At 41.7% G+C, this 12002-nt stretch overlaps 1 protein-coding gene across 6 annotated transcripts in view; it reads right to left on the bottom strand.

The window, feature by feature from the left end:
• ZBTB46 (zinc finger and BTB domain containing 46) overlaps positions 1-12002 on the bottom strand; it is a 50561-nt gene that overhangs the window by 27618 nt on the left and 10941 nt on the right. For all 6 annotated transcript variants that reach the window (XM_021527332.2, XM_077787002.1, XM_077787000.1 and 3 more), the window contains one exon: positions 6613-7582. In XM_021527332.2, coding sequence (XP_021383007.1) covers positions 6613-7582 — 970 coding nt within the window. The remainder of the gene's footprint in view (positions 1-6612; positions 7583-12002) is intronic.

Raw genomic sequence — 12002 nt, 5'->3', positions numbered from 1 at the left:
TCATAATTTCAAAGGAAGGAACAAAAAAGGGGTAAAAAGTTTTTGAAAAGCTGAGATCTCCTTAAGGAAGAGCACGAGGAACAAATAAAATAGTGAGAAAGGCACTTGAGAGAGGGAAAATGCCTCTGATCTTTGGAGTTAAAGCAGATTAACAGAATCAGAACTGCTACCTCGGGGAGGAGGAAGAGGAGGAGGAGGGCTTGGGAGCCTGGGGAAAATGGAATGCAGGGTGGGGAAAGGAAACAGACACTGAGCATTGAGCTAAAGCTGGTTTAGGGTGGAACCATTTTAAAGCCAGGGTGTAGCCAGGGAGTAAGTGTGTCTGGGTTTAAAGCAATGATTTTAGTTTCCAAACTTGAAAATAACCTGACCTAACCCTTCAATAAAAGAAACTCCAAAGTTACTCCAGCAAAGATTTTATTCTAATAACTCCATTAGCCTGAAGCCGTGGTGATAGAGATAACCTGAATTATTCACTGAGCACCCTCTGCAAAATTCTCAATGTGGACACAGATCAGTGGTGCTCAGGGTTGTTTTTTTTTTTTTTTTTTCCCTTTGGTTTTACATTTTGAGCAACTCTCAGCCACCTCCACACAGCTTCAGGCACACCAAGAGTTCCAGAGAGGGTCCAGAAACCTGGGCAGCTCCTAAGCCCGAGGAATGCAGGCTAAGCCGATTTTGGGCTAAGAAAGAATTCAGGGGGTGGCATAAGAGCACAGAGCTGTAACCCCTCCTTGCCTGGCTGCATCACTGCTCAGCAGAGTATCAAAACATCTCCCCAGCAAAACCCCCTCAACTGTAGCAAAGATTTTAACACCTTGCACCATAACTGCAACGTCATGGCTGTAAAAGAAGGTGGAAAAATGCAGTAATGAACTTAATTTTCCAAGTGGCAGGCAATTTGTAGTTTACTATTACCTACCCTCAAAAATACTCCAACACCTTTCCAATAAGCTGTTTTAATCCAAAAACATCTATCCTGCTTAAAAAGTGATCTTTCCAAAATTAGGCAAAAAATAGGTCTAAGAAACAAACTAAAAGTGGGAAATTATTAAATTTTGAGCCTGTGTTGATTTTTAGGACATCAGACATTCATCTGACAACCGAAATTTTATCCAGCTCAGTTTTCAGTCATGGCTGTAGCAAACCATTAAAACACCTGAAGTTCTCCCATTGCAACCAGGACTCAGGCCATGACAGGGGTACTGGAGACTCCCTCTCTTCAAAGCAAAATCCATTTAAAATAAGAGTAACTGACTGTTTTCTGTCCCAGTGACTTTTCTGGCTGGATTATTTCAACACTGCCTGCTTCCAGAACTTCTCTTAGCACCGCCTTCAATACATTCACTTTTGTAGAACAGAGCAAAGACCTTTACCTGAATCCAGAGTACCAACACCACACTCATCTTTTCCCCCTTTTGTCATTTTGCAAAATATGGATTCCTCTAGTTGGGCCAATATGCTTGCCAAATACCACAACGGGAACAGGGGAATTTTCAAGGGAATTATTTAATAATGACTTGAAAATATAAATCAAGGGACGATCTGAAGATTTGCATTGACAAAGGGACAGAGACACAAAAAGCTCAGTAGCTTGCTGAGAAAAAACAACTTTGTTTCAAGAATAAAACCATCCTGTACAAAGGCAATCCACACATTCACCTGCCTGTACTCAAGTCCAGACACCTCACCTGCAGAAACTTGGTTGAGTTCATCTTGAAGGAGTCCTTCCTTGCCTGCCTCTGAAGCCTTTTGCAATGTAAGCTCCCTGTGTGATCCAACTGTTCAGCATCTGTGCTCCCCAACAGCTCCTGTAATCAGAATTTGCTCTCTGGAAACCAAGACACAAGAAGGGATGGGGAATGTTGATGACACCAGCTGTCTCCAGGCTTCCTGGGGAGCAGAGCCACACGTGTGGCATTGGAAAACCAGCGACTTCAACGGCTCCTCAGCAGCAGGGAGGAAACTTGGGCATAATTAAAGATTTCGATGGGGAAAACATTAAAGGAACTGTGAGCTCTGCAAAGTCAGAAGGATACAGCAAAGTCCTGTTTGTCCTTCCCATGGAGGTCACGAGTCTGGGCTTACTCGAGTCCTGAAGCTCTTCTTAACAGCACACAGCAATTCCAATACATATATTAAAAGAAATAAAAGAGTTCCCAAATTGTAGAGCCTTTAGAAAGGGCTGCTCTGTTTTTAAAATAATTAGCTTCATTTCACAGTCAATTGGCACACAAAAATTCACTTGCAGCTTTTGGGTGCAAACACTCAGAAGATGTGTGGGAGTACTTCCTTGGAAATAAATTCCTGAATCATAACTACCATGCTTGAACTAACACATTAATAAAGGCGTCAATAAATTCTTCAGAAGACACCCTTCAAGTGACAGTTTTCCATTACATGAAGAGGCAAAACCAGCAACACTTTGCTGGCTTAACAGTGAAGATATCCATTCTCTTTTCCAAACACCACCTGATCCTGTAGTCCACACACTCAGGACATGTAATCCTGAAAAACTTTTATCCAGCAAGGTTAAAGGAATGGGAAACTAAGGCAGACAAAGATGTTCAAGGCACAAGACTACTTCTGAATTTCATAAGCATCTTTGATATGAAAACTAGCAAAGACTAAAAACCATGCTTCTTTAGAAAACCTATAAAATTCAAGAAAAAGGGATTAAATAAAAGGCAGACCTGTTCTTTTGGCAAGTCCATGGAGGAAATTCTTCTTGGCTCAATTATGAATAAAGTTATTATTTATAAAAGCCCATCCTTCAGTTTACTTTGGCGAACTGCTGCTTCAAGTTAATGTGTCTTGATGAGGAAAACATATATATGAATGTTTCCTACAAGGAATGACAGACTGACATCCTGAACAACCCAAACAGGATGAGAAAGACAAAATGTAATGTGTTTGATGCTAAACAGACAGTCCAAATTAATAAATAGAGACTAGCATGAAAAGATGGTGCTCATCAAGCTTTGTGCTTGACTGACACCACCCTGAGAAACTGAGAGCTGAATCACAGTCCCAGTCCAGCACCTCAGTTTTCCATTTACTTTCTTCTGCAAATCCTATTTGATCATTCTTTCTTGGATGAAAAAGACAATCTGCATGGCAGACATTAACAATCTCTTGCTATTTCCATTATGTTAGATTACCATCAGTATGATTACCTCAGACACTCCTTTTTATTTTAATCTCCAATGTTGTCAGATTGCAAAACTCTCCACAGCACCCCACCAGCATATGGGAAATCAACGGATTCATAAAGAATTTTCTTACCCTTTCCACTTAAATAAAATCTATGTCTTTTTTTGAGATGTCATTGATTTGTATTTAAACAGTCTACTTAAATATTTGGGACACTTTAATACACCAGCCTGTACTGATAAGAATGTTTTTCCCACTGAAAGCAGCATCATTGCTGAGTGTGAATGAGCTGAGTTGTTTCAAAAGCAAAGTTTCAGTGACAGCAATGTGCTTCTTTGTAATGTAACAGGAATTAAATAATCCTAAATATAATAGAGGAGTAGGAAGCGTATTTTTCATTGTCAAAATCCTGCCCCAAATAATCACTGAATGTAAAGGGTGATGCAATGGTTACTTGCAAGAGTCCCCTTCCAAAACGCTGCTGAAATGCAGTGCTGTTTGCAACCAAGACCAAAAGAGTACCTTACACAATTTCAGGAGGAAGACTGAGCTTTGAAGAAGCTTTTCCATTTCCAGAATGCAATGTCTGTGTTAGCCCAGCAGCAGAGAGGTATTTGTAAACCACCCCAGTGAACCCAGCAAGAGCTTTCAGCCTTAGTAAGCAGCATCTTAAAATAACTGATAGGATCAGAAAAGTGAACGAGCCTTGAAGAACAGAGAGTTAGTTCTAGGTAACTTTCTTTCCTCTCAGTTACTTCTGAAAGAACATTCAACACCCATTTCCTCAGTGAGTGAGCAGCTTTCCATCTTAGCTTTGTACATTGCTGATAGGGACACTTCTAAACAAATGAGGTAAAAGAGAGCCCTAAACTATGAAGTCTGTTTTAAAAAATGAAACCTGACATGACTAAATCAAAGACAACTTCAAGCTGAAATTTAAACACAACCCAAATACTTGTTACAAGTGTCTGCACTGTGTCATTACCCATTTGCACACAACAAAATCAATTATTCTTCATACTTAGGAGTCAAGTATGCAACACCCCTACAGCACTGATTAATTCTAACAGGAGAGGGAGGAACCTGGAGTACCAAAATCCAGCCTAAGCACTACCCTGTAGCTTAGGATATGAAGTTTTCAGGAAAAAAATCTCCTATTTGTTGGATATGGGAAATACCAGAAGACCCTACTGCTTGCAGGGCCACAGACAGGGATATTTTTGGGGTAGCAGGATTGCTTTTACTTCACAGTGAAAGAGCAGCAGCCTCACCTGAGTGCCCGTTTGATTTCCCCCAAACCACAGGTTTACCACACGAGAGGCTGCCTGTGGACAAGATGTCCAAGGTTAACCAAAACTGAACATGCATGGATCTCAAATTCTTTGAAATCATACTGAAAAAAATCCCCAAAGACACCACAACATGACCTACAACACAGGCAGAGCTTGCAGAGACCATCCCTGCTGCTAAGCTCACATGTACTCATTCCACAATTTCGGGCCCCACAATGCAGAGGAACCTCCCTGTCCAGCAGGGCAGAAAGGAGAATTTCACCTGCATTCACCTCTCCAGATGGCCAATATGGGGAGCCCAGGAGCAGCTCAGTCCCCACACCCCCTTCCTGTTCCTCATGGACACACTGCTCTCTGCCAGCTGCCACTGCCAGCACAGGCAGCCCCAAAACCTGCTCATTTTGGACAGCAACAAGTCTTGCCATTCATTTTTTCCTTTTCTTTTACCAGCACTATTGGAATATTGATACTCCTCCACCAACCACCACCATCCAGTTGCCCTTTTCCCACCAATGAAACCACCTCCTTTATTGGAAACTGCATTTAAGGCAAGATTTGGAACAAATAATTTGTTGTGTCTGCTGACAGTGCTGTCTCAGCACTGCACTGAGTCAAGCCCCCGAGCCATCTTCCTCTCATCTGTGAACAGCCACTGCAATTTAATTCTCTAACAATTATGAATTAAATAATCTAAGTTTCATTCAGCTTCCAGTAATACAGTCTCTTCTGTTGTGCACTATTTTCCATAAAAACACTCAGTCTACACCCAGGTTTCCAAGAGGATCAGAGCTGCAGCTCTGTTTCTGCAACCACTCCAACATGTCTGGTTCACTCCAGGTGCCTCCAAACCCACATCCCTCAGCCAGCACAAGTGATTGAGCTGTTTTTATGGGATGCCATGGAAAATGAAAAAGTTGCACGAGAACAGAGACCAGGTAATCCATGCTGAGTCTTCACTCAAAACAAGGATAAAATACACGCATTGCAAAAATTGAAATTCTTCATAAATCACTGTTGCCTTAAATTATCTCGCATTTTTCTTCTAACTGACGTTGTTTAGATTTTATCATCAGCTAATTAGAATAATTATATGCAATTATCCTGCTGCAGCAGATAACCATAAAACATAATAAATCTCAAGACATTTGGAGAGTTACTGCTCAATGAAAACCACATTTAAACTCCAGTAGGTGAGCAACTTCAACCTCCTTCTTCAGCCCATAAAGACTTTAACGACTTTCAGTACTCTTTGTATTGTTTTTTTTTATCCAAATTTGGCAACATAAAAGCCTATAATCTCACACACCCTTCTCCTGGCTGACTTGGATTCTGGTATGCAATGAAACACAGGCTAACTCACAGCACAGACTAAGTTCTTGAAGTCAGCTTGAGAGAGTTTACTAATACACTCTCATAAGTCCTTAGAAAAAACCACCAAACTCCTAGTCCAGAAGCATTCCTGAATCTATTTATTGCCACTGGTTAATGAATCAAATGGGACAGTTATCTTGAGACAAAAAAATAATTACTGAAGATTCAAAGGAAGTCAAGAAAACAGTTTTCTCACTGGCTACACACTTAAAACGCAGCCACTTGTCTCAGACCACAAGAAGCCACACATCAAAATACACTTGAAGCCATAGTGGTGCCTCAGAAAAACATGTTGTTCTTGAGAGTTACTAAACACTTATCCTGCCATTACCAGCAAAAAGCTATGGTGGTTTTCTTACCAAAGAGAAAGTGACACCTGAATATCAGGAAATTCTGAAGATGCTATCAGTAAGACTAAATTACACCTGCGTGTGTGGTGTAATTACATCATCAATATACAGTGAAAGGAAAATTCTTCAACCTTGACATCAATGTCCACACCTACTAAAATAAATTATTTTAACCTTTCCTCTCATTAATCCCAACAACTAGAGTGGTGGTTTTGGGGTTCAAAACCAAAACAAAACCATCATTTTTATATGAGAACCAGCCTCCATTCGGGCTCCTCACTGAACCACACAGTGCTTGGTGCTTCTGAATTGCTGGCAACACAAGTTTCTACATTTTTGTATTTCTGGCAAGCTCCTGTTTCAGAGGCTGATAAGATCATCCCATAAACAGATCTAATTAAGTCAATGCTTTCAGTTTCATCCCCAAAAACTGAAGAATGACTTACTTGGGTCTCGACTGCTGTACGGCCATCCTGAGGCAGGTAAAAGCGGCAGCACAGGAGAATTTGCCCTGCTGTCATCCTCCACTTGCTGTGTAATATGTCTCACAGTTTCTTTGTTTTTCCTGTTCTTCCTGCGGCCTGTGGGCTGCCAGCCATCCCCCACTCCTTGCTCTGAGAACCCACTCTGTATTGCAGTATCCTTGGCAGAGTGCAGCTCACCCCCTCCATAATGGGACGGTGACACCTGCTCCTCTTTGATACGCAAAGACCCATAGCCCATGTCACTAGCCCAGAGAGACTGGGACGAAATGTCTTCGTGGCTGTCTGGTTTTGGTTCTTGATCCTCTTTCCCATAACTACTCCCTCCCTCGTGGCAGCTGGCAATGGCTGAGTCCCCAGAGGAGTTTGCTGGGCTCGTTCTCCGAGCCAGCCAGGGGGATATACTCCTGCCAGCCACCACCGCCGAGATCAGAGCGTCCGTGCTGCTGCTGGAAGGGGCTCCCAGCTCATAATCAACAAGGTCCTCCGAGGCATCAGACTTGATGCTTATGTCCAGAGCTGCTTTGATGAAGTTGTGACAGGCCTGCACGATGTCTGTCATCTGCAGGTAGCTGGCAGCCGACATCACCTCGATGACGTTCCTGCTGGTCAGCGCCAGGTGTGCGGAATACATGAAGTCAATGATTGCCTTAAAGCCCTGGGCGGTGACGATGTCCAGGTGGGTGACTGTGGCCTGGTCAGAGGTTTTCTGCACCTGGCAGTAGAGGGTTTTGAAGTAGCGGCTGCTCCCCAGGAGGACGTTTTTGTGAGCTTTGAAGATCTTGCCCTCCACGATGATGCAGACGTCGCAGAGGATCCCGTGCTGCCTCTGCTCGTTCAGCTCCCGCAGCAGGTGACGGTAGTGGGAAGCAATTTCCATATCTTCCTTTCGGTTATTCATTTGGAGATCTTTATGTTTCCTCTTCCACAAGTCCTGCAGGGGGAAGGAGATGACAGAATTACAAAATCCAATACAAGGCTGACACAAACCCCAGGTTGCACCAAAAGAAGCAAGAGGTTCATCTGGGAAGAGTGCCACAACTACAGCTACTACCTGCAATGCCTCCACATTCCTTACAAAATGCACCTTACTTTGGCCAGACTTCAAAAAATTTACATTAAAAAGGACTAGATTTAAAGCCAATCCTCCAGTGGCTCATAATACCCCAGAGCAAACGTTTCTTTAAATTACTACAAAATTGTAAAAAAACCCATCTGAAGTAACCAGAGAACAACAGCTGTCAGTTTTTACTGTGAATTTGTTGAAGTTTGGTTTTGAAAGAGATACTGCACTTGAAACCATGCTCAGATGCCCACAGCCTACTGAGAGGCACACTGTAACACATTTTCCTTGAGGGAACAAGCATTGTGTGTAGCACACAGAGGAGCTGAAATCCTCAAACAGCAAGAGCCAATTGAACCCAGCATTTCCCTTGTTATACTCCCATGGAGGGGCTATAAAAATAGTTTAAAAGTCACAAGAGCAGCGAGCAAATCCAAGAAAAGTTTTAAGTCCCCACCCAAACTAAATGGGCAATAGATCACAACTACGAAATTAATGTTATTTGAAGCTCAACTACTTACAAGCAATACTCTGCATTAAACATATTTCCTTGCTTTGCATCTCCAAGTTTACCCTGCAGCCACCCTCAGATACTGAGTAGATCACTTAAAGAAAGAATTCTTATGACCAACATAAAGCTGAGAAAAAAATGACAGGGCATTTGATCACCTTTCATAAAATTTGGCAGTATTATCCAAAATAAAAGGCTAGCTGGTGCCAGCAGCAAGGTATCTTGATCCTCCAGATTATCCTCCTCTTACACCCCAAAACAGAAAAAAAGGTCATAAATGTCAACAGCAATCAGCAGTACAAGAATTTTTTCCAGTTACTATCTTTGCAACTCCATATTTGCCTTTGATTCCACAGCTTTACAAATCCTTTGGCATTCAATTCTGTCATTTTTCTCTAGCTTATGCCACTTTTTGTGGAGCTTACTATCCAAATTTATCTACCATGGAACAGTGGTTTAATGGTCCAACTACTTAAGAGCAGCAAGGTGAAGGATATCTTACTCCTTTCTCTCAGAAACTTAAAATTTGTTCCAATAAAACTTAAAATTTACTCCAGCTGTAGAATTGATACGAGGATCCACATGTTAACACACAACTGTAAAATTGGAGCCAGTTCCAAATGTTATTATGTGCAGGCACACTCATCAGAAGCCTGCATTTAGGCTACTGGTTGTTACTTATAAAAACAAAACCTCTGAGGTCATAGAGCCTTAAAGCACACATGGCTGAGGGTTAGCACTGGCATTAAGGAGGATGTTTCCAGCCTGGAGCACCTTTCTGACATCCACGGAGCTCACACGCAAGTCCAGCCCCATCTGCTCAAACTGGCCCGTGGCACAGGGCAGCACAGCCAGGATTCAAGAAGTTTCCTTGGCACATTCAAGTGTGTTTCCTGGGCTGTGGAACACAAATCCACAAGTACCCTGCCCCCTTCCCCTACCCTGTGCTATTATTATCATTGCCAGGAGCAAAATAGCTGCAGTTTAGTCACTGTGGGCTAGAAAAGCACCTCCCAGCCCACAGAACATCCGTGAGGTGGGACCTTCTCCTGGAGAGCCACCTGATGATGCAAAAGTTCAAGTTATGCAAGACTGCTCCAAGCTCCTCCAGTTCTGCAAGGATGGAGCTGCCTCTCTGCAGCCCCAAAAATCCCAATTTGCAAGGCCAGCTGGACCCTGATCATTGAGAAATATTTGCTTCCCTCTAGAGAGGAAGGACCTTCTTCCTGCAACACCAGCAGGCTAAATTGTGTCCATCCACTTCAAACCATGCAGCTTTTCTACATAATACACAGAGAAGCCAAACTCTCTTTTCTTTTTCTTTTTTTATTGAACTGAAAGAGGTCAATACCAGTGCAGCTGCACACACCTATTTACCACAGAAATCTGCCCAGAGACCTCAAACCAAATCCTCACCCAGACACCACCTCTGTCTTAAATAAACAAAATAAATCGATGAAAATGAAACCAAGAATCTGGGCTGGGGAGTATGGAAAGAAAAATAAATTGATTTTCAGGTGTTTGGCCTGAAAAGGTTGTGATGGCAGCAACCAGCACAGCATCTCTCTAATCCAGGCTCTGGAGGTGGCTGCCAGCACTTCCCAACATCTCCATGTTGCAAAGAACCACCTCTTAAGGCCAAGTGACAGTTCAGTTTTGTCTTTATTCCAGAAACCACTACTGCATCTACTTTTAGGAGTTGAAGAGTGAGCTTAGTCCCCTTAGGAAATATGAATTGCCACATAGCATAAAGTGAGTTGTCCATCACCAGTCGTGTCTCCAACAGCTGCCATATCCACACAATTCAGGGGAAGATGTAAGAAAACCTCAGAGCCCACAATGAGGAAAGAGTCAGAATGTTCTGGATATGGCATTTCCTTTCACTGTTCCTTCATGGATATTAAAATACACATTCCAAGACACCAGCTCCTTGGAACTGTGGGGAGGAAGGGCAGGGAATCTCCTGCAAGGATAATTTTCTCTTCCTCAATTTCATACAGATTAGCATCAGAGTATTTGTCAATGTCTCCACTTGCTCTTGTGAATTTGAGGCACATTTTTCCTTCTTCAACTGGAAATTGTATCAATTCCTTGAGATTTTATTTCTTTGCTATCTCATACATTTATTCAGTTCAGTTCATTGGGTCAGGTCCCCCCCCCTCCTGATAACAGTCCACTTCAGATACATCTTGTCCTTTTTAAATCTGCCTGTGGCAGAAATACAGAATTTAAAATATGTCTCTTGCTACTTTTGGTTTAGACTGGAGCAGTTTGAGGTTCAGGCACTGGGGTGGATGGGTGGATGGAGCTCTTGCTCATCTCTTTAGGAAACAGAAGATAAGGTCAGGGAAAAGATATCAGGGAATTTTTACTAAACACAAAGACAAAAAATTCTCTGCAAGACTGCTTTCTGACCACTGAGGTGGGCACATTACAGCACCTTCAAGCAAGCAGTGAGATGGATACTCCTGTGTTCAGGGAAATCAATAAAATGTAGCAGTTTCCAAATCAGGAATTATTACTGGAGATGTCTTGATCTTCCTCTGTCACAAGGTCTGCTCCCTCACACCCATCACTCCGCATCCAACATCTGTCACAGCATTGTACCTTTTAAACAAGAGGTCTTTAGGGGAGAAAATTAAATATGCCTCAAATTCAGAGGAATTAATTAGTTTTCTGTCTACCCATGTCAAACCAGAACATCCGTTTAATGTCAAGGATCACTAGGGAATTAATCCAAGTTAAATTTAAGGCAATTTGCTAGTAGTTAAAAATTCAGGAAGCTTTAAAACCCTGTTCTTGTGTTCCAATTTCACATGCTGTTTTGTGGCTTGTTGATGGTTTGTTTAATTTTTTTTTTCCCTTTCCCTGGTAAGGATGTTTATTTCCACTTAAAAAATGTTGTGGAAAGATTTCTTCAGAAAAGCTGTACCCTTCAAACTTCTGTAGAAGCACAGTGAAGATAGAATAAATTGGAGATTTCTTAGAAATAGACCTCAGAGATTAATTATGTATTTTTTTTGTTTATTTCAGGTCTTTTTAGTACATGAAGGCTTTAAAAGTTAAGCATCTACCAGGATTCTTTAGACCACGTGGCCACAGCACAGCTTTCCAGGAAGCCAACAAACCAGGAAAGCTCATCTGAAGATTTCCCACAAAATAAAATTGTAGCAGATCAGGCTTTCTTCATAAGCCAGTTCACAGGCAGTACAGTAATTCAAGTCTATTCCTTCTCCAAAAAGAACTACAAAAAAAAAATGTCCCAAACCAAACCATTGCACCTAACAGCAAAAAGAACACAAGGTGAGCAGATTGAAGAGTCATTTTCATGCAAACTTCTGTCAAGATACAGGCTTGCTTTTCTTTCTCATATCAGAAAACCCTGGTCTTGAAAGAATCATTAATAATTTATACAATCTTTAATCCTAGCTAGAGTAAACCTATGAAAGTGGTTTATTTTGCACTGTCATTACAGTTATTTCAACATAAAAACAGCACCTGATGGCACAGTAAGAGTCTAAATCACTCTTCACTTCCCACTGGAAAGGTTTCAAGAAGAGTAAATATTTATTTATTGGCAAATTTCTCAGGCCAGGAATGAGTCTTCTAACCAAAATTTTAACATCACTAAAATTAAGGGGCAAAATTTTTCTACATCTAAATCTCAGTGCATTACTTGAATTTTGACAAAAAGTCACAGATGAGAAATGAATTGCACACAAAATCCTCTACAGAGCAGTCCCCTGGGAAATAGTGGGGACAAAAATAAACTTCCTTCCC

The sequence above is a fragment of the Lonchura striata genome, chromosome 17 (genome assembly GCF_046129695.1).
Source record: "Lonchura striata isolate bLonStr1 chromosome 17, bLonStr1.mat, whole genome shotgun sequence".
Classification (NCBI taxonomy): Eukaryota; Metazoa; Chordata; class Aves; order Passeriformes; family Estrildidae; genus Lonchura; species Lonchura striata.
Note: the sequence above shows the minus strand (reverse complement) of the source record. Positions and strands in the feature narration are given on the sequence as shown.